At 40.5% G+C, this 23786-nt stretch overlaps 2 protein-coding genes across 3 annotated transcripts; one reads left to right on the top strand and one right to left on the bottom strand.

Moving 5' to 3' along the window:
- The first annotated feature begins 45 nt into the window (after positions 1 to 45).
- On the top strand, positions 46 to 11398 carry LOC119730410 (GPN-loop GTPase 3-like). Of its 2 annotated transcripts, none has more exons than XM_038203287.1 (9): positions 46 to 119; positions 1688 to 1786; positions 2944 to 3052; positions 4605 to 4692; positions 6535 to 6614; positions 7449 to 7583; positions 8191 to 8296; positions 8996 to 9086; positions 10867 to 11398. In XM_038203287.1, the coding sequence occupies exons 2-9, from the start codon at positions 1739 to 1741 to the stop codon at positions 11059 to 11061; spliced, it is 852 nt and encodes a 283-aa protein (XP_038059215.1). In that variant the 5' UTR covers positions 46 to 119; positions 1688 to 1738; the 3' UTR covers positions 11062 to 11398. The 2 variants fall into 2 exon arrangements, with proteins under 2 accessions (XP_038059215.1, XP_038059214.1); XM_038203286.1 differs by having other exon boundaries at positions 46 to 136.
- Positions 11399 to 13780: 2382 nt separating this feature from the next.
- Positions 13781 to 23749, bottom strand: LOC119730834 (N-lysine methyltransferase setd6-like). Its single transcript, XM_038203885.1, has 9 exons — positions 23392 to 23749; positions 22290 to 22434; positions 20931 to 21078; positions 20550 to 20678; positions 19055 to 19340; positions 17959 to 18057; positions 17341 to 17511; positions 16194 to 16317; positions 13781 to 14349 (listed from the first exon to the last, which is right to left on the bottom strand). The coding sequence occupies exons 1-9, from the start codon at positions 23611 to 23613 to the stop codon at positions 14126 to 14128; spliced, it is 1548 nt and encodes a 515-aa protein (XP_038059813.1). The 5' UTR covers positions 23614 to 23749; the 3' UTR covers positions 13781 to 14125.
- Between the last annotated feature and the right edge of the window lie 37 nt (positions 23750 to 23786).

The following is a 23786-nucleotide window of genomic DNA, read 5'->3' as shown; positions in this document are numbered from 1 at the left end:
CCACACCACTTCCTTGTACCACGTGATCACAGATTCCCATAATGCAATTGCTCTCGAATCCAATATGGCTGCGCCCATGGCATGCACGATGTTGTACACCGTTTCCATCACACACACAGGTCTTTGAACTTTTCAGGTATATATACTAGGTCGTAAAGCAGGTTTAAAACATGTTCAACGTATGCTGTGATAAACTATAGGATTTCACCATGTCTAAATTTAGGCCGCCCGCTTCCTTGTTGGAGGCCGCCTGGTCTGGATTTTTTTATTATTTTTTATTTTTTCGAAGTGGCTATCGTTACGGCACTCGTTGTTTAGCGCCCTCTACGATATTTTTTTGATACGCACGCGGGTATATAATTATTTGTTTCTCCACGTTTTATCGAGCAGTGCGCCAGCTCAGCCGATAGAGGGTAGGATTTTGCACCGCGAGGTTGCGGGTTCGAATCTCAGTTTTGCACTCGAATTTTTTTCCTTTTCTAACCTGAGGCTTTGGAGGATTTTTTTTAAAAGGGAAATAAAGTCCGAATTTCATAAAGTTCAAATTCACTTTTTTCCTTCTAATTTTATATTTTCTTGTCATGTTTTTTTATAAAAGTTGCCAGGTTGCAGTCTACCGCAACGATAGAAAATGGGAAATGCGTTACGGCTGCCGTAACAATAGCCACTGCGTTTTATTTTTGAAAAATGCAGTAAAAAAACACCGGAAAAGTCCACAAATTTATCGGAAAATAAATTGTAGACCAATACAAGTCTAGATGACACTGTAAATATGTTCAGTTCTCTTGTCCAACTTATCTTTCATTTTAAAAGTGTCTTTGAACAGTGGAAACACCAACGGTTGCAGGACATTTTTAAATGACGGCCATCTTGAACAGTTGAAACAAATAAAAAATAAAAAATAAAATGCCCCGCTTCCTCCTTTTTTTCAAAAACCTGGACGAGAAACATGGTTTTTTTTTTACTTGGCCTTATTTGGGGTTTTTTAAATCCAAGACTCACTCCCAAGAGAGCCATAAATACATTGTATACAGGCTAAGCCTAGGCCTGGCTCTAACTTGAACTGCCAAACCATTCTTTAAAAAAGTGGTTTAGTGGTTAGGGTCAGGATTTACTGGTCTTACTCTTGGGGACCCATCCTTTCCTTTTGATGTAGTATGAGAGTCCCAAATTTTCGGACAAACGTAAGGCTTCACGTGATGAATCTTGTTATTCTTAATTGTGATAGGCCTACCTACATGTATTTATTCGTAGTGGCTATCGTTAATACAGCAGTCCTAGGGCGATTTTCAATTACTATCGTTCAGGCATTGCAAAAACCCTTAAACGTTCGACTACCTTGTTGAACAATGTTGAAGGTCCGGGGATGGAATCTGCACTACACCTGTACCTGTACATGTTCTTTAGTTTTGTTCTTTTAATTTGTTTTACCTTTATGTTTATAATCAAATCCTACTTTTTATTGAAATAACGTTAGATTTAAACTGTTTTCTTAGCAATCCGTGTCTTTGGACGACAGATAGTCCGGTTCCAAGGATCAAAGGTCCTGATGTTGAATATTGTCAGGTCAGGGAAACAGAGAGTTGACTGCCCGAAACGATAGCCGCCATCGTGTTAGTTATTTGTTTGAAATTAAATTCTTTTTTGAGAAGTTTCATACTTGATTTCAATATCTTTTTTCTTACAGATTTGCACCTCACATTTGGTACTTTGATCAGTGCCTATTAAAGAAAACAAGATGCCACGCTATGCACAGTTGGTTATTGGCCCAGCTGGCAGTGGAAAGGTACGGTAGGATTATAAAACAGCAGTTTACTGAACCAAGAAAAAGTAAAGTATTAAAAAAATTGCACTAGATATTTGGCCGACACCAGTTTTCTTTAAGTAAAAACTAATTTGCCTCAGGAATCAAACATGACCACCGGCAAACTAATGTTTACTAAAAGAAGGCCAGCATGACTGGTATTTATTAGCCAATCGAAGAAAGCATCCATGGAAATAATGTTTACCAAAAGAAAACTTTCACTGGCAATTATCCACCGCCTTAATAAAATTACTCCCCCCCCCCCCCAAAAAAAAAATGAGTAGCACAATTGTTGTTTAAAGGGAAAATACAACATTTGCAAACATCAAAAAATAAAACTACCAAATCATTTTGAAATACCTTGCTGGACTGTTAGTGAATGACAGTGTAAAGCATCCTGTAAAATCATGGCACCTGGTATACTGTCATTTTCAAGAAAAGTGGTATTTTTGTATCAATTTCCAACGCTGATCGGCCGATCAGCGTTGGAAACAACTGGCTTTTTTTCAAATACCGGCCCCAATTGACCATCGCACTTGTTTGCAATCGATTACAAACCTATGAACGGGTACGAGCCAGCTAGACTGGTTCCCTGACCTTACAATTCCCCAATGTATGTAAACTGCTCTTTTTCCTTCTTATATGGAGTCAGGGAACCAGACTACAGGAAAATGATCGTTTTTCTTGGTTTTTATAGCATTTTCGAACCCAAAACCTCAAAAAGTCAGTGTAACTATATTTGCTATATATTTCCAACCTCCCAATTCCATCCATTTCTGAAAATTACAGCAAAAGCAAATGATGTATATTCCCTTTAAGCAAGAAGTGTATAAAGTGGGCTTCTTCCTTGCAGCTTTCTTTTTTTTTATCTTGACTGTGCAGTCTCTCTCCCCTCCCCCACCCCACCCCAACCCCCATCTTCAACTGAAGAGTGGAGAATTCAGATTTGCAGTTTCGCAAAAGTGACAATGCCTTTTCAAAGACTAAAAACCAGAATTGGACACATTTGTCTTGACTCAAAATGTAATGGTGAAAACTTGTAAACGGACATGCAGTTCATACTTCTTTTTCTTGGCTCATAGCAATTATAATGGTATTTGTTTTTGGTGAAATGAGTGGTTTTTCCCCTTATTTTCCAGTCCACTTATTGCAGCAACATGCTGAGACACTGTGAGAACATCCATCGCGCAGCACACGTTGTCAATCTCGACCCTGCCGCTGAATATTTTGACTATGAGCCAGTTGCAGGTAAAAACAAATTGGATTAAAGTACATGTACATGTAACATGATGGACAGCACAACATACAAAAACAACCCTAACCTTCCCAAATCTTCCAAAATCTTCTTTGCAAAATGGAGGATTTTGCAGGATTGAGGCTACAAAGCAAAGGCGTGTGGCTGATTAATATGAGGATGCACTGTGTCAAGGTCTTGGGCCAGACCTTGTGTTGTTTATGCTCAGCCATGCATAAATTCAGGTCTACATTATACATGTACTTGAAATCCTCCACTCTGCTCACCCTCCATGGACCACATTCAAGAAATAACAGGAGCATTTTGGGTGTATCGGGCTGTATGCTATTTTTACATGGAGGCAGTTGGAGGATTTGCAAGATTGAGGTTGCATCCTAGCAAAAATGTCTGGGGAGTTAGATTACTAAACCAGACAGGCCTGCAAAGGACAGAGGAGGCAGCAAGTCATTTTTTGCAAGTCCAAGTCAAGTCACAAGTCATTGTTTGCAAGTCCAAGTCAAGTCACAAGTCATTAGGTCCAGTCACAAGTCAAGTCACAAGTCATTAGGTCCAGTCACAAGTCAAGTCACAAGTCATTTGGCATGTTTGGTCTAAACACAAGTCAAGTCACAAGTATCTTTGTCCAAGAACACGTCAAGTTGCACATTATTTTGTTCAGCTTTAAAAAGAACCTGGCGTTAACTTTATATGAGTTATTTTGAACATGCATCCTTAATTTCCCTTTTTCCAATGTGTTGCAATTACTATTCTTGTAGTTTATCACATATCCGTCGGATATTAGCCCTTTGTATACTTTAATAAATGTATTTTACATTGTAGAAATAAATGTTGAGATGACATGAAAAAAAAGACTTCACTCACTCGATTACATGTAGTATACTAACACTTTATTGTTCAATTTTCATGTATATTAAACGCCTACCAATGGGTTAAGCTGTCCAGTATTTTACAAGCAATTGACAAAGGCATGCTTTCTTTTCATGAAAGGTTCCTTTCAAAGTTTGTTCAACCATTACATTAAGCAAGAGACTTGGTCATTGAAAACTGTAGTTTGTTGTGACAGTCTTATTGAAAACTTTTGAAACTAGTGGGAACTATTCATTTTACTGGATTCAGTCACTGAGGTCTATTTTTTGGAATGAAACTTTCTCGCTGCATCTATAAACTGCATTTATAAACACCTTGAGTGGCCTTTTGGGCCTTGTGATGGGCGACTTCAATTTAAAAAAATCGAGTAGCGTCGGACTTGGGTTGGTAACAAGTCATTTTTTGCAAGTCCAAGTCAAGTCACAAGTCATTGTTTGCAAGTCCAAGTCAAGTCACAAGTCAAAGCTGGTGTTTACAAGTCAAGTCACAAGTCACAAAAATAGCGACTCGAGTCCGACTCGAGTCCAAGTCACATGACTCGAGTCAGCAACTCTGGCAAAGGAAACTGATTATTTTAACTGAACTACTGGTTTGACAAGTATCACAAAGCAAGACAATGTAATTGTTCTAATTCTTATATATTCTTGTCCGCTTTGCTATTTGATTTGGATGCACCAGATATTAAGGAATTGATTGAAGTTGATGATGTGATGGCTGATGAGGAGTTGAGGTTTGGACCAAACGGTGGCCTGGTCTTCTGCATGGAGTAAGTTTTAAAAGTCTCATATTAATAAGGGAATAAATGTGTGCTCGAGAGGTTTTAATCACTCTGTTTAAGACTGCTTAGAGTCTGGGTGCTGATAATTACCCGACCCGGAGGCGAGGGTAATTATCAGCACCCTGACTCTAAGCAGTCTTAAACAGAGTGATTAATACCGACCGAGCACATATTTATTCCCATTCATAAATACCTTTTCGGTAAAAAAAATCAAGGAATTCGTTCAAAAAATCCCGATTTTGATCAACAAGTTCACTCCAGCTTTTTGAAACATCCCTCTAGCAAAATAATGGAGTGTTCAGCTGGCGAGTAAGAAGTAAACAACCCTTTTATGGAGATTGACGCGCGCGTAGCACGTTCTGCGCGATGTCGCGCAGAACGCACCTGGGGCGTTGCGTTTGAATTTAGAACTATAAAATTCTGACTCACTGGTAGTGTTGCGCATGCCTACGTGAGGATTGTGAACGTTCAACCAATGAAACGGTAAGAGGCACTGGATTTTTAGGAGTCCACATTTTATGTGACACTGGAAAAGTGTTTAAGACCAGCTAGCCATGTCTTTATCATCCGTTTAAGACCGGCCACGTGACGGGCTCTCAACCAATAGCAATGCGTAAACTGTCTTAGGTATTTATTAATTCTTATTTAAAAGACATACAAAACATGTTGTTTGACGATACACGTTGTGAATGTCACATAAAATTACACACAGCACCAATGCACAAAATGTGGTTTCTTACACGTCCGCAAAAGGCAAAGATTTTATGGCTGGGATCACAACTAGCACGAACAGCCCGACTTTTTGGGGTCGCAAACGTGGACCCCGGAAGTCGATATTGCACGCATAACACAAGAATAAAACAAAAACACCCAGTTTTGAAAGGATAGTTGTGTGGATGTTTATATCCTACTTTTAAATGTTCTTTCCGATTAACATCATCTCGTTCAAAGCGCGTTTTGTAGCCCAATTGGGCTGTTCCAGGATGCAGTGTCCCTTTCATACTAGTGCAGATGTCTTACCACTCGACTAACATGACCACAGAGTTTGCCTGGGTCAGTTGTTCGAATCTGATATGGCAGCCGGTGCCACAACCCAAAACTATTCATAAGATGGATGTACTAGTGAAGACCTTCCCATCTTCCTACCAAATAGCTGAGCTCCAACTTGTGTAAGGCAAAAAAAAAAAGTCTCCGGTTTCTGGTATGCGCGCGCGTCGCCGTAGCCATGCGCGTCGGCAAAATGAAAAAGTTTTTTTTTCAATAAAATATGATGTCTCAAAACCGCCAAACTCACTGGTTTGACTGGAATCCTGCTGCTGCACAGTTTTAACGTGTTTTTAGATGGGGTTATGATCGAGAATAAGCTTTATGTGGCCTCTCTGGACTCCCATATATTTGCACTAAGTTTAGTCGGGCACCATTTGCAGTCATCAGCCGACATTTGAAGCAAAAAAAAACAGGTAAAAAAAAAAAAGGCCGCGTCGCCGCACCATTTTTGGGGCAAGCTCCATACCAGAAACCAGAGACTTTTTGGGGGGACCTAACGGTCATATAAAACTCAAATTATGCTGCAACCGCCCTTAACTTCACAGATTCAACAACCTCCTGAAAAAAGGGGGAAAATATTTTTTGCATCTTCCCTTACTCAGTCAGACTCGGAACATTATTTGTTTCGACATTTTTATAAAGTAGGGTCCAGTATTGGTATAGCCATTGGTCATTATTGCGATTTTCTGCTGTATATTGTACATAAAAGTTGGAACCCAAATGTTTGGTGGTATAGCTGTGTTCCTTCTATTGAGGTACATGTATTTTTGTGATCTCTCACAGGTACTTTGGGCAAAATTTTGATTGGCTGAAGGAGCAGCTGGGAGACGTTGAGGATGATTACCTCATTTTTGATTGCCCAGGTAGGAAATCGTTTTTCAAATTTGTTATGTTTTTACTTTACCTCTAACATAGTTCTCTTCCTACTGTTTATTTATAAACCGAAAAGCACAAGTGTGTAGTAAGGAAAACTGAGATCGTTGTGAGCTAATTTTGATTTACAGACAAGCTTCCTGGACCCACTTTTGGTATTCGTGGGCATAATTCATTTATATTGTAGAAAATTACTTGATCGTTTGAAATCTGGTTGATCTTATAAAAAGCAGTTCAAAACAGGAGTTTGTTTTTGAAAGTATTAAAAAATGATAATGTCACAAAATGACAACGTTTGAATTGTCTTTGTACCTTGTAACCAGAGTTGTATATGAGATAGTTGCAATGGATCATAAGTCAATCATAAGGCATCCAGTCCTAAGTCAATCACAAGATTGACTTGTGATGGACTTGCGATTGACTTGTGATGGACTTGTGATTGACTTGTGATTGACTTGTGATTGACTTGCGATTGACTTGTGATGTACTTGTGATGGACTTGTGATTGACTTGTGACGGACTTGTGATGGACTTGTGATTGACTTGTGATGGACTTGTGATTGACTTGTGATAGACTTGTGATTGAATTGTGATGGACTTGCGATTGACTTGTGATGTACTTGTGATGGACTTGTGATGGACTTGTGACGGACTTGTGATGGACTTGTGATGGACTTGTGATGGACTTGTGGACTTGTGATTGACTTGTGATTAACTTGCGATAGACTAGTGATTGACTTGTGACGGACTTGTGACGGAGTTGTGATGGACTTGTGATTGCTTTGTGACGTAGTTGTGATCCATTACAAGTAACTTCTCCTCAGGTCAAATAGAGTTGTACACCCACATCCCAGTCATGAAGCAGTTGGTTGAAACCCTGCAGAGTTGGGACTTCAGAATCTGTGCCTTGTTTCTGGTGGACTCCCAGTTCATAGTCGACACAAGCAAGTTCTTCTCTGGTAATTTCAATATTCAGCCTGTTACCGTGTAAGATGCTGCACACAGTGCCACGGATGTAACATCTGTGGGACCCTGCTGCATTTGGCTATCAACACCAGTGCATAAACTGTCGATTCTGAGACGATAAGAGCTAGTCCCATTGAACAATGCCATTGATGTGTCTTGTCACAGTTTGTAGTCATGTCTTTAAATTTGTTGACCTGCTAGATTTGTAAAATTTGGCAGGCTTTTCCCTGTAGTTGCATTGGGCAGAATGTCTAGCCAATTATATCCCTTGAGGGTTTGGGTTAAAATAAGGTACAACTCTCACCCCACTCCCCCCCCCCCCATCCCACACCAGCCCCCCTCCCCACTCCAAACAAAACTACCCACCCCCCCCCCCTCACCCACCAAACCAAACCCCCGCCCCACCCCCCTCCCCACACCCATCAACCCCTAAAAAATGGTAATGGTAAATGATTTAAAACTACAACATCAGTCACATTTGTCATATCTAACTGATCTTGACTGTCTTTCAATCAGCCTCTTAGTTCATATTTCATCAGTCGTGTTGGTTATGTAATTGATTTGTTAAAATAATCTTGAGTTTTGTTCCCTTTCACACAGGTATAATGACGGCTCTTTCCACCATGGTCAATCTTGAAGTTCCTCACATCAATGTCATGTCTAAGATGGACTTACTTGGCAAGAAGGCGAAGACAGATATTGAGAAGTAGGTTTTCACATAGTCTTTGCTCAAGACTGAATTGTGACTGCCTAATAGAGCCGGTCCATGGCAAGTGCAGCCAAACCGCCTGGGCAGTAGAGGGCGTTATCAACTAGATCCAGTCTTGGACGAAGACTAGTTTTCACAACTTAATTGCTATATGAACAGGCATACATATTTGCTTTAGTGATGAAACCCTGTATTAACAGCAATGCAGTCTGTTAGCTGGATGATCAAATTTTGCCTCATATTCCCAAAGATAATTTGATTCATTAACCCTAACGATCCCCATCCAGCCAAACTCCAACACCAGGGTTTGTTGGAATCTGTTAGGATGAGTACTGCACTAGTAAACTGACTGTTCTTTATGTGGGATTAGGCATACCACAAATAAACAGAGTCCAACTGTTTATGTGCACAGTTTACTAGGTGTTGGGATTTGCAAGGATGAGGAAGGTTCCTAGTAAATCACCCTAAGGAGTTAGGGTTAAATTAATACAATCACAGGAACCACAGATGTGCCGATTGTTTTTTACAAAATCAACTTTTCAGAATCAACTAGCTGCTTTTATTAATCCAATACCATTGGGGCAGAACAATTCTGCCTAGATTGAACGTCAGTAAACTTTCTGAAAAGATTTTCACTTCCTTACATCCCAAACCAACCTATGTTTTTGGTTGAATACCTTGATTTATTTGTCGCAGATTTTTGGACCCAGATCCACAACTTTTGCTGGCAGAATCACAGCATCTCTCGCCCAAGTTCCAGAAGTTGAACGCAGCCTTGGCAAACCTGGTAAGCGATACCCAGATTCCTGGGGTTTCTTTTAATGAAACAACCCCTCCTCATTTGTTTTGGTGCACTTTAGAAGCAACTTTGTAGCCATATGCCAGTTATTACCCTTTTACACTTGTCCTACATTGTACAACGTTGTACAGGGCGAGTAAAAAAAAGCGGAACCCAAACCCCAAAAATTATATTTCATGTTTAAAAAAATATGTAGCACCAAACATAATAATGACTGGAAAGCCAATTTCATAAGCTACTTTTAGATGAAAAAAATACTGATATTGGTTAATCCGTTCAAAAAAATCACCACTTAAACACAATGACCCTAAAACCTGTCTCGTCCAAAAAAATGCGATTTCAAGAATCGTCGTCACAATTGTCTTTAAACATCTCCAGCGATAAAATCTCAGTTTAAACGTTAAACAAGTTCAACAAAGTCTTTTAAAAAAAGTAGATTTTATAAATCATATTGTTTGCCTAACCGGGGTTGTTAATAAAGGTATTGTGCACAACAGGTGGTGACAGTTGTTGAAACAAGTATTCTGAGTCATTTTCTTTGTTGTTCCAAACAGTCAAAACACACAATAAACTGCTTTTTTGGACGAGAAAGGTTTTAGGGTCGTTGCGTTTAAATGGTGATATTCTTTGAACGGATTGAGCGATTTCAGTATTTTTTTCATCTAAAAGTAGCTTATGAAATTGGCTTTCCAGTCATTATTATTTTTGGTGCTACATATTTTTTTTAAATATGAAATATATTTTTTGGGGTTTGGGTTCCACTTTTTTTGACTCACCCTGTATGTACTTGATGAATCCATACATCCATACAATCTTCGGGGGTTAGGGACAGTATATGGAGTATCAGGCAGGGCGGTGTGGGGAGGTACAGGGACATATGGGTTAAATGCTTTGGTCGATAATCCCAACCACATAATGGAAGCTGAGGTATGAACCGAAAATGTGTATTGGGCTAGGTCGACCATGCACAAATTATACATGTAGTTAAAAAATGAATATGATCAGAAATAATCCAATTTAAAATGAACTATTGTACATGCACTTGCCTACTTTTTAGTTGGTTTTTATACAAAGATAACAGAATTGCATGCAATGAAATGATCGATTCCTGGAAAGTAATATTGATGACATAAACCACTTGCGTAGAGCGCCCTCATTGTGTGCAGGTCTTTGTTCCTCAGTGATATGTGTGAGTAGACACTAGACACCGAATTTAAAGGTAGAGTAGATCATTTGCAGCTATCCAAAAAGTAACTGACGACATTATTGTTGAAATGCTTACTTGCTTTTAAAGATAGTAATGGCACTAAATTTCCTGTGAAATTATTCTTTCTGGTATGCTGTAATTTTGAAGAAAATAATAAAAGGTCATTTCCAAAGATGCGTCAAGTGACACATCTTTGGAAATGTCCATTAGTACATGTAGTTGGTTTGTAATTCATCGAATCTGTGAATGGGTGCATGCATGCTTTGACATGATGCACACGGTTGCTGTTATTCATCAGTTCGTGCGTGACATCGCGTAGCTGCAATCAGCTGAATGAGAACGTGCTCCGGATGCTGATTTTGGGCGCAATTCAAAGCATTACTCGGCAACTTTTGAATTGAAACCGAGATCCTAGAATATTGTTTTTCTCAGAATATACAGCATTCACAGAGCTAAAACTTCATCGGGTCAGTTGGATAAAGCTATGCTAATATGCCGAAGGTTAGAATACCATAATGAAAGAAACAATTTTGATATTTGGCCCCCATTATTTTGTAACAGATTGAGGATTACAGCTTGGTGCGTTTCATCCCCCTGGACCCAACTGACGAGGAATCAATGAGCAACCTGCTGATCAGCGTAGATACCGCGTTGCAGTACGATGAAGATCAAGACGTGAGGATACCAAGAGACGCTGATGAAGACGATGGGGATGTAGAACTAGGTGGTGCTGGCTTTGGGGCTGGAGACGACTGAACACACAGTGACGAGAGAGCTATGCATATTGAGAATCATGCATATTTTTCAAGTAGTTAAATTCTTTCTGAGGATTCTTCTAAAGTGCACAGGCTTTTTAGCTTGGAAGCTTGAAGAAACCTGCAGGGAAAAGATGATGAAATGTTCCAGGAAAACCATGGAATCAGTTAGGGACTGTAAGCCCAATCTAAGAGTTGTCCTGTGAAGGACTCGAACCTGCATGGGTCACTGAGATGGAAGGCGAGGAAAGTGCTGCTGCGCTAGCTAACCTGACTGTCTCTTCATGATAATGTTGATGAGGTTAAGTAATTACATCAACATGGAAGCCCTGTTTCAGGCACAAGGGCGGATCCAGAACACAATTTTGGGGGGGGCCAAAAAAAATTTGGTCCCCCCAAAAAGTGGGTCAAAAAAATTACGGCGTGGGGTTCGGGGCCCGCTTAAGGGTCCCGAAATTTTTTTGGATTCTAGATGCTCTGTGGTGCAATCTGAGGCAATTTCTGACCACTTTAACCAATTTTTTTTTGAGGAAAAGATGGTGGTGTACTCATTGCCTGCCTTTATTGCGATGTCACATAAAAAAAAATAAAAAATTGGTTTCGTTTTGGGGGGGGGGCCATGGCCCCCTTTGGCCCCCCCCCCCTGGATCCGCCCTTGTTCAGGCATGCAACTGGGAATTTAGAAAAAAACGAGGAAATTCCAAACGACACAAGACTTTGTACAGTTTTTTATTCAATTTGGCATTCATGAGACGTAAAAACGACAAAATCAGCGGATCCGAGGAAAAGTTGCACGCCTGCCTGTTTATTGACAACACATCCATGATTTCAGCTCATAGCCAGGACCAACAAATTATGGGCTCATGCACAGACAGTAGATGATTCTTTGTGACCACGTTCTAAAGCCCTAGTTGGAGGAATACACTGGGTGTGCGTACTGGTTTCACGCGCGTATCGCGCAAAATACCCACAACTTATTATATTCTAAAGGTGTACAAAGCCATAGCATCTTTTACGTGTCAGGCTCCGCCGGTAATGCATTGGAATGTCCCTCCCAGTGGTCCCCCCCCCCCAACTCTCCCTTTGTCACCGTTGAGGGGGTACATGTGCACAGAGTCTATGCTGGTACAGGCTGTGGTTAAAGCATCCTTCAAAATGTGTGTGCTGTGATGAGACTGGCCTACAGTTTCAATAGTGCACTGTGATTGGGTACTAAGCAGGTGCCGTCCACAACGCACAGAGGTCATTTATCCAATATGCAGCAAAAGTTTTGCAACCACATCAGTTCAATTTGCCTAGAAGCGTTGCCGACTTGTCAAACCATTCAAGCAAATTGGCAAAAAGCTATAGTTGTTATATATTTGCTATATTTAAGCATTTCCAAAGTTTCTCTAATATGGAGCTACATGTACTTGCAGTGACTTGGAAAGTCCAGTTTTTGAAGGACAAAACTGTCTCCGAAAACAACCATGTTCTCCTATTATTAAAACTGGTGATGATTTTGAGCGCCATTCATTGATGCATGAATAGGACCAAAGGATTGGACTGGTTATTATAAAGGGTATGCCTTATGGTTCGTGTATTGTAGCAGTTGCAGACTTTGGTTTTGTACAGTTCAATCAATAACCATTTACCACCATTTTTTACCCAGGATTCACGGCATTTTATTAAGTCAAACTTTAACACCATCTTCCCATTTTTATTATATACAAGTTATATTTTATGTCAATATTGTACATAAGGAACAGTACATGTACATAGGCCTGTTGCCTACCAATAAATATTGGCATTTGATAAAAAAAATAAGCAACTTTGATCCAATAACTTGAGTTTATTTTTACAAGTTTGTTTGCCCTTAAAGGACCGGGGGAAAGGGGGGAGGGGAACTTTACTTTGTAAGATTATGTTAAGGGGAATTGACTCATCATTTACACTCATTTACGGACAGAAGCATGGAATACGAACAAGCAACCCTCCTGCTGTCTGAACAGTCACAGTCAAAAAAAAATAACCCTCCCTAGTCAATGCAAACTGCATCAAGTTACATAAACAGTCACAGCCAGTCAATCCTGCTTTATGTAGGCTGGGAGCTCTGAACTGTTAAAAATAGTCAATTGACTGATTTTGACTGACAGGACAACTTGGCAGAGTGTATGTTTGCATAAGAGGGTTAATCATCACAATTAAAAATGTCTGGTTTAGCAAAAAAATGTATGTAAAGCCCCCCCCCCCCCCCCAAAATAGTTGGTCTCTGGTCAGCACACGTGTCGATTTTGATCGTGCGCCTCGCTGGTTTTTTTTTTCAAATTTTCAGCCATAGCTACAACAGCGCCCTCTATTGCTACAACAGCACCCTCTATTGCTGCACCGCCTCAAATTTTCGTGGGCAGTTCGACTCCAAATGGCGGAGGGCACCAAGGCAAATGATGGAGGACACCAAGGCATATGAGGACACAAAAAAGTAGTACCCACCTTTTATGTACAATCCAAGCTTAAAAAAACAAACACATCGCCGATCAATCCTGGAACTTTGGTCTGACCAGAGACCGACTATTTTTTTTGGGGGGGGGGCCTAACATGAATGTCTCTACTACAATGTAGCATACCAAAACTTCTTGACAATTGGCCATTGCTTTTCCAATACCATAAAGGCGGGGGTGTAATCTCCCCCCCCCCCCACCCTAGGTTTCAGATGACAAAAAAATAAACTTTTAAAAAATGGCTCTATAAGGTTTTAAGAATAATAGTTTGAGACAATGCATTTAAGACAATGTTGTACATTTATTGTCCTCCACTTTCCAATTGCTGGCATAACATGTAATTCTACCAATGGATCATACAGCATTCCTCTTCTTACTGTTAATAGGTACACATGTATCCTGCTAACTTTTGCTTCAGACACACATTTGTGAAACGGTATTTTCTGGCTATCAACTCAATTTAATTGGCTCCATGTGTTAATGTAGAGTCGTTCCAATAGTTTTCTGCATTCAAGATCTTAAGCATCGATTTTCAACTCGGTAAACACATTCAACAATCTTGCATCAATGACCATCAGTTCTTTGTCACTTTATCCTGCAAAACTGCACAACTTTCTCAAGCAGCTTCCTCTGTCCGATGCGTAGGTAGCACGCATACCTCTGTCTGCTGTTCAGTGTGGATGGACCAGACTCCTCCATTTGAACAAGCTTGATGTCCTCGTCCATTGTGTTTTTGTAAGATTTCAAATGTTTATTGGCACATTCAGTGAGAAGTTGTCTCCATGCTGCTGGCAATGCTGACAGGCCGTCTGTCCAAATGAAAAAAAAAAGAATGGGGAAAATAAGTTTTTAGGGTTTGATTTTTTACACTATGAAAGCAAAGATGCAGCCACACAGGTTGTCTGCATGTTGACAAATGCTGACCAGTTAACATGCAGACCTACATGTACAAGGCACTGCTGCTTGTCAGTGGCCAATTATCAAAGTCAAAACTACCTCTTTATTTTTCACGTTAACTTACTTTAACCCAAACTCCCCAGCCTAATTTACTAGGAACCATACCCATTCTGGCAAATTCCAACACCCACATGGGAAATTGTACACACACACTGTTGGACTTAGTTTCTGGAGGTATGCCAACCCCAGTGTAAAAGACCGTCAGTTTAGGGGTACTGTACCTATCCCAACAGATTTAAAACCCGAGTCCATCATTTGCAGCTTTCCAAAAAAGTAACTGGCGTAATTATTGTTGAAAAACATACTGGTTGAAAGATAGTAAGGGGACTAAACTCCCTGTGAAATTATCCTCTCTGGCAAGCTCTCATTTTGAAGAAATCAACGAAAGAAGGCATTTCCAACAGTGCGTCTTAAGAAGCACCGTAGGAAAATTTAAATTAGTAGTTCGTTTTGTTATTCGGCGCAGCGCGCAGAAGCATTGGAACGACGCACAGGCGCGCGCGGTTGCTATAATTTGTCGGATCAGTGCACGACATCGCGTAAAGCTGCAATTCAAAACAATTCGAAACATGATTTAGCAACTTTTGATTTGAAATTGAGATCCTAGAATGCTGTTTTTCTCAGAATATAAAGCTGAAGCTGAGCTAAAACTTCATCAAGTAAGTTGTTCAGTATCCTTCATTAGATTTTGAACACTTTTGTTGCTTCAAACGAACAAAATGCACTAATTACAAATGATGGACTACAGCTTTAAACAAAACCTGCTGTTGAACTTTGATGGGTTGAGTTCGGTTAGGGTTGATGTATCCTTCACTTTTTTACCTAGAGTAACAATGCATTTGGCCTGAAAATGTCTTTATCTTGAAACTGGCTCCAAAGTGACCTGTCATATTTTTGGCCACTTTTCTTTCTTTTTCCTAATAGTAAGTTAAAAAATAACTACATGAATGGATTGCAGTCATTCATGATCAAATCAACCACAGGCATCATAAAGATAACAACTGATATACAGGGTGGATAAAAAAAACCTGAAACCGAGATATTATTGCTAATTGGAACAGAAGTAGGACACATGTGAATCAAAGGGAGATATCCTCTGTTAGGGTTGAATCTCCTCTTTCAAATGACACGCTGATCGTGTCATTACATTCGCGGTTGACTGAGCAGTGACCAATTTTATGAAAGAGTCTATTTAGAGAATTGCGCCACTTTTCAATTGTGGTTTTTGTGGTGTCATTTGTCACAGAGTGAAAGGCTATGGATGCCACTCAAGGCAGGTGGGAAAAAAAGAGATTTCACCATGAAAAGTGGCGCAAGCCTCTAAATAGACCCTTTCATAACATTGGTCACTGCTCAGTCAACCATGAATGTAAGGACACGATCGCTGTTTCATTTTAAAGAGGAGATTCAACCCTAACAGGATATCTCCCTTTGATTCACATGTGCCCTATACTTCTTTTCCTATTAGCAATAATATCTCGGTTTCGGGGGTTTTTTTTTTTTATCCTTTCCCAGATACTGCCATCTTTGTGGTCTCATGGCAATCAAAAGGGCCATCACAGAAGAAATATGTCCATTGTTCCCAGGTTACATGCATTGGAAGGTTTTCTATTGTTATGCCCCAAATAAGATTGCCACGCAACCTCAAAATGGCTGTATCCACGAAACGGTCTATGGATTATGACAGTAAACTCACCAAATGAAAAGAGTTCCTCCAGGTTATCCTCAATCTCATCATCCTCCTCTTCCTCTTCAAGACCGTCATCATTGGCACACGATTCCTGATGCTTCTTAAACTCTGCAGGGGTCATGGAAAGTATCTGTTCAAACAGGGGAAGAGAGAGAAAATCAAGCATTATGAGGCAAGATATGATCTCAAAACTTTGAATGCTTTGGCCGTTCCACTGAGAAGACCACTTTGGAAAATTGTTCTGTTCAGCAGAGGAAAAGCTTGAAGAAAGGAAAAGCTTGAAGAAAAAAATGCAGATTTGAGTCAACAGAGAATTGTTTCAGCATAACTTCCAATTATTTTACTTGTATGAAACAATAGAACCAACACTAAGTTAACCCTTTAGTCACTGCAGTGCCCAAAACCGTCCTGCCTATTACTCACTGCAGCGCCCAAAACCTCCAGAGCCCTCTATTGTTTTATTGATTCTTCAGTGAAAACACACAATGTAATTCAATGTAGTACATATATGCTAATGGTTAAAGGGATAAATTTGTCCGATTCTAATCCAAGATTGTGTCAAGTGGCATGAGTTTCACAAGGTAGGCAGTATATATGCTTTTAACTTCAATGTTTTTTCTCAACTGCATGTAAAATCAGTCCTACAAGATTTTTACAACTGAACCATAAAGATATAGAGCTTCAGATGTAAAGTCTAGACAGTTTTTGTGGTGGACGAATAAAAAACAATATTAGAAACGTTACATTAAAGTAGTTGCCATTATCCTCTTGCTATGGGAATAATCCACATGTCTGACTCTACACCAGAACAATATGCTGTTGGTACAAATGCACACTGAATGTAGTTTGTAACACAATTGACTGGCTACGGGTTCGAACCTCCATTTCACAACTTCTTCACCATTATCGACTGGTTGTGGATTCGAACCCACATTGACAGACTCTACACCATGATTGATTGGCCGACAGACTGTACACCGTGCTCATCAAGGCTGTAGGTTCAAACCCACATTTGTCAAACTGCCAACTGGTCTACCAAACATACGTCGTCCACCTTGACCACAATCTTCCACAAACATAAGACCATGGATTTCAACCTATTCTGGTCCTTCCCGATCCCAAGCAGTGAAGTGTATACACCATGTATTCTCACCTTTAATATCCGATATGTTTCCCATTTGTTCAAGATGCCATCACAGGAAATGACAATACTGTCATCTAATATTTCCTCAGTCTCCTTTAAATAGTCCCACTTGGACTGGGCATGCTCCCCATCCACGCCGCAGCCTGATTGGTCCTTCACATGGGTCAAGGGGAGGTCAACCTGTTGTCATGCAAAAAAAGTCAGTTACTTTAAGCCAATAATTATGGGCCATTAGTGAAAATAACGGTGGGTTTTACAACACACTTTTAAAACACGGAGCAAAGTGCTTTTAACCATGTTCGCGGAGCCCATTAACCATTCTTTATACCATCTCATCTCCCTGGCTGGGAAGTGTACAGCTTGTTAAAGTGATTTGTGTTTGCTTTTGGTTTTTCCGAGGAGGGGGGTTACAAACAACTACATCCAACATGGAACTCTCTCTTCCATTACAGAGGTACATTAGAAACCTTGGCTCCAAAACTAAGCCTGCACCTCATCCAGTTGTCTTTTTTTTTAAGGTTTATATTTCACGACGAACTGTAGATTTTCAGTATTTATTTCAACCCCTGCTCTATCTATCTTTTAAAACACAGGCAGCACGTCTGCGTCAGTCAATCGAATACTTACAGTGTCATAAATATTTTCGGGATACTGCTCCACAAATCCATACATTTGTAGCAACTGCCAGTTGGGTAGCTCACCATATGTGTTGAATACTTCCTCATCCTGTCACACAAAAATATCAGGTGCATGTATATACAGTGTAACATCGCTATACCGAACACGCTACACCGAACATTCAGCTGTACCGAACATCATCCTTGGCTCACGATTTTTGGGTACAAAACGTACCAAACATTGTTGTTGAAAAACGTCAAAATGACAAGTGGCTATTATTTCCCCAAGGAATAGAAGGGGATAGCAACTGCTGTAGGTAGTAAAAAAATAAAGCTAAAAAACTGTGTGATGACAAAATTCAATAGTCGTCTCGTGAGTCCCAGTGAGTCCCAGAGCACCAGCAGCTTAAAATCGCTATACCGAAAGATCGCTATTACGAACAATTTCTGTGGATCCTGCAATGTTCGATGTTCATTATAGTGGTGTTCCACTGTATAAACAATGTATACAAAGTACAATGTGTACAATGTATACAAGCATGACAAGTAATGATATCTGGACAGACAGCTAAACTTAAGGAATACTCTCAAAACTCTCAATAATCAGAATACTCAGAACCTCAGCCATTTGCATTTCCACAGCAATTTTGCACAATGTGACTAGAAATCTCTTTCCCACAGGGAACATTATAGGAAGGTTTACACATGTACACCGAGTTCATCAAGAATTTCCAAAATAAAGAGACACAAGCATTTTCACATATTTCTTACCAAATTTTTTTAAACTACCTACATGTGCATGTAAGGCAAGTCAGTAAAAGCTGGTTCCACAGTGCACAGAATCCTATTCAACGGATTGAGGGTGGCTGTTGACTAAAACATTTTCAAGCCATCTGGTACACACAATTCAATGTGCTAGATTTAGCCTATTATAAATCCTATGCAATAGCACTGCCCGGCTTCCTTCACCAGCCAACAACCCAGGCTAAGTCACAAGTGACAGTCAGTCTGTCGGTCAGTTACTTGTTTGTTTCCCTTTCCCATCAGACATTTCACAACCACCCCATTGTAAATTTTAAGCTAAGAATCACAACACATACATGTACCTTTTTAATATCTTTAGTAGCCACCATACTCAGTCTAGTCTGACCAAACTGGAGCCTGGCATTGTTCTTGGCTACGTGATTCAAGATGTCGGCCATGGGTACCATCATGGTCAGTGTGGTTCCAGCTTCATCTTCATCATCATCAATGTCCTCATCTTCTTCATCGTTCTCATCGTCTTCACCATCTTCCTGAGGACTGTCGCTTGTTTTCTTCGGTGCTGAGAAGCTGTAAGCCATCACGAAGGCCACCAATTTTCTGTAGAGATCTAGGGTGTGGATGCTAAGACTTTAAATAGCAATGTGAAGAGAAAAATTAACTGTAAATTAGTAAATTAGAACATATTTACTTAAAATTTAACTTCACATATATTTTTTTGAAGGGGAAATTCCAGTAATAGTATCTTTTCCGACCTCCACAAACTGTTTAACAACATGTATACTTTGTACTGGTTTTATAACTGTACAACAGTACAAAAATAATGAATGTTAATGATTACAATGTTAGGAATCATTTCATGAGGCGACAGATGGAATGTTCCAGTCTCAGAGGCGAAGCGTTAATTATTTGTTTGTCATCTGACTGGTAACTAATATGACCGTGCAATTGAACTTTTTTTTTTGCAGTGCGGCCGGGCCGTGGGTTGGGATGAATAACCAACGATCCACCAATCAGATAACAGGGATTTATTCAGGCGTTGTATAATATAAAATACAAATAAGCTGAAAGCTTGAAACTCCAGGGTCACTGCAAAGATCTTTACTTACATGTACTTTCTCACAATTTTATGGGTACGTTCGTTTAGCTCACCCAGATTGACTCTGGTTAAGGCAGACGGGTTAGCCATAACAGCCGGGCTAATTGAACACTCAAACACGGGCCATCACGATCCTCAGTGATGCCCGTAGCCGCGGCCATCCAGTTTCGTGCTTGGTCTTATTAGTGTGAGATTTACTGCTTTTCCATTTATAGGAAAAAACCAAGTTGAGCTGGAATTATAGCCTCTCAAAGGCGCAATGAACTCAATAACTAATTAGGCCTACCTTAAATTTAGACTTCAATAAAGTTAATTTTTTAGTCCATTTGAGATTTCCGCCGTCTGGCCGCCACGTTTGTCTGTTTCATGGAATGAACAACGCATGCGTGTGATGTATTTCCACCACTGACTCTGCTCCACAAGCAGGGTCTGTGGTAGCTGACATGGATGAGCCCCGAGAATGACATCGAGCAAATCGAACGGCCCGGGGCTAACCCCAGTCGCTCAGGGTGAGCTACATTTGTACTCAAAAGCACCCCTATGATTTACCCAATAATATCTTCGTTAGGGTTTTAATATTGAACTTTGCCCTTCGCCCATGTAATTCTAATATTAGCATTGAATGTTTGGTGTTCTCCGAGGGCTTGTGAGAAAAACGATTCACAGGCTCGGATAGGACTCGAACCAAGGACCTCCTGCTTACTAGGGTTGAACTACAGTATTTAGTCCCAAATACCTACTCAAAATACTCTGGGTTCTTCTCCATGAATGGCACGGCAATAGAGTGATACTCGTGACGTATATTCTCAACATCTCTGTCAACCAAGTCAGGGACACCGGTACCCTTCAGTTCACTGGTTACTGTCTCTCTATAAACGAATCATGGACAAAATATATCTCACAAACACCAAGAACTACAATTCACACGAGCAACAAAACTTCTGCGTGATATGTGTAGATGTATTTGCATTCTTAACTCGTACGCTTTCTCAAAGACACAAAAGATTATGAAAGTGGAATACACACAATATATTGTACCAACAGTAACTGCACACTTTCTTGTCATTTAGTTTAAATAATTGATACAATGAATGAGAACGCTAAGATGTTTTACAGCTTACTTGTCCCAGAACATGGGCGAATCCAGCTGGCTGTAGTCTGGACAAAGATCTAGGTACGGCCTCCACTTTGAGTTGGCCTGGGTGTACTCGTACATCAGGCACACAACAAGTGGAACCCAGCCGCTACCACTGCGTAGCTCGATTTCTCCTGAAAAAAAAAAAAAAGAGGCAGAAGAGGAAGCCACATGATCTTTTTTTCAGACGGTGCAAGAGCGGGTGTGTCAACCTCAGTCACTTTAATACTGAAACCCTAACTCCCTCTAGAGGCGTTTTTGCTAGGATGTAACCTCAATCCTGCAAAATCCTCCAACTGCCTCCATGTAAAAATTGCATATGGCCTCAATCCTCCCAAATCCTCCGTTATTTCTTGGTTGTGGTCGTTGGAGTGGTGACCACTGTCTCAATCCTGCAAAATCCTCCAGCAATCACTGTCAATATGTTGAGGCAGAGCCAGTGACATCCTGGAGCAGTGTGGATGATTTCAAGAATACTAAAGGCCTAAATGTATGCACGGCTGAGCACAAACACAAGGTCCGGCCTATTAATTAAGACCTTGACACAGTGCATCCTCCGAAATAAGCCACACACTTTTGAAATAAGCCTCAATCCTGCAAAATCCTCCATTTTGCAAAGAGGGTTTTGGAGGATTTGGGAAGGTTAGAGTTAATGTACTAATTGAGACATTGCAAAGAGCGCCCCCCACTGTGGGTCTGTGTTCCTCTTTGACATGCATGAGTAGACGCGTTGGGTGCATTCTTTTAACTCACCCGGGTCGATACGAGTCAGTCCCATGCCGTTCGATTAACTCTGACGTCATTCTCCGGGCTCACCCAGGGTCAGCCACCATGGTCCCTGCCCGTGGAGCAGAGTCACTGGTGGAAGTACGTTACGCATGTGTTGTTCATGCATGTCATGTGTTGGACAAATATGGTGGCCAGACAGCGGAAATCTCAAGTGAACTTAAAAGTTGACTTTATTTGAAGTCTAAAGGTAATCATTTATTGAGTTTTTTGCAACTTTTGATGCTATAATTTCAGCCCAACTTTTTTGAATTTTGCAATTGACTAAAATGCAGTAAATCTCAAACTAAAGACCCAATCCGAAACGGGCATTTTGTCAGTGGCTACGGCCATGGCTAAGGGTGTCATCTGAGGATCGTGATGGCCCGCGGTTGAGCGTTGGATTAGCCCGGTTGAGCGTTGGATCAGCCCAGCTGTCGTGGCTGACCCGTCTGTCTTTCCCGGGTGTCGACCCGGGTGAGCTAAACGAACGCACCCTTTGCACCTTCATTGACACTGAATTTAAACGACAGCATCCGTCCTCCATGAGGGCGCTCTAGTGCAATGGGTCCATATTCACCTTGCTGCAGTAACGATGAGATGGAACAATTGCCTGGATGTAACAGGGCGTCCCTCGGAATAGCGAATAGCGTCTCTCCTTCTGCGATGTCAACCGTTGCAACCATCCCGTAACGACTGCAGCTCCCCTCCTTGCCATCTCTCACCTAGAATTCAACGGGAATAATCATCAAGGCAGGGATCAAAGTAAAGGGTACAAGCAGCCATCCACCAACCAATTCTGATATTACCAACGTACAAATGCACGTACATTAAAATGCCTGTTAACACATAGCCCTCGCAGCATTTTGTACTACTCCTGCCTGCTACATACTAGAGCCTAGTTCAATTAAATCATTACTAAGGGGCCATCCCACCCCCTTCCTGATCCTAGGAAACCCAACCCCCTTCCTGATCCTAGACAGTACAAACTGAAAAAAAAAAAAAACATTTCTCTGCTTATCATGTAGGTACATGGATTGTTTGGGATTACGATCAACTCGGCCGTTTGCCAACTCGACTCAAACCAACTCGACTGTCGTATAAACTCGACCGTTGAACCAACTCATCCGTTGACCAACTCAACTTTACCTTCAAGTCAACTCAACCGTTTACCAACTCGACCGTTTGCCAACTCATCCATTGTATGTACGACTCGACGACATAAACCTTGGGTTACGTGAGTCATAGCACAAGTTCCGAGTTTGTCCCTGCTTTTCGGGAAGATTTTAATTCTTACAGACCTTACAATAAAGATGAAATCATTCAAATCCAAAAGTTGGACAATGGACAAGTTGGTAAACGGACGAGTTGACTTTACAGTTAAAGACACAATAATAGTCGAGCACAATAGTCGAGTGTGGCATTATTTTCACATTTTTAGACTTTGTTTGTAGTTAATTACGCTTTAGAAGAAGCACACTCACCCTCTTTAAAGCGATAGAAAAGCAGTCCCCCATTTTTCAGGTGTCTAGACTATATTTCATGTAATTTCTAGGTTCATTTGCACACGTTACACGTTAGCCTATCTAAATTCCAACACGAAATTACACGAAAAATAGACGTCTGAAAAATGTAATTTTCATATCATGGAAGAATAAAAATATACTTCAAAGTTCAATTACTTGTGTGTGACAGTGACACTTGACAGGATGATGATGATGTTTGCTGCACGACTGCCACAAACTGACCTTGTGGTTAACATCAATTCCCATATCGCCACACCATTTGAGAAACATTCCCAGTTCACAATCAGAGTTCTTATTCTCTAAGTCAAAGTGCATGGTTAACTGTGCGCTTGGCACAGTTCCATCTTCATTTTTTCGTCTTTTTGCAGCACTGGCCATGTCTCGTCCTCCCAGTTTAAAGATCCCGCATATTAAATTAATAGTCAGGTACTAGGTAACTCCCCTTTTCTTGAATACAGTTCCGCATTAACAACGTCTGGATTCCTGTGTCTAGACTAGACAGACCACGTGATCGAACTTTTTTTTAACCGAATAATAAATTTATTTCGATT

Source organism: Patiria miniata, unplaced genomic scaffold (assembly GCF_015706575.1).
Source record: "Patiria miniata isolate m_02_andy unplaced genomic scaffold, ASM1570657v1 HiC_scaffold_22, whole genome shotgun sequence".
NCBI classification, from domain to species: Eukaryota; Metazoa; Echinodermata; class Asteroidea; order Valvatida; family Asterinidae; genus Patiria; species Patiria miniata.
Note: the sequence above shows the minus strand (reverse complement) of the source record. Positions and strands in the feature narration are given on the sequence as shown.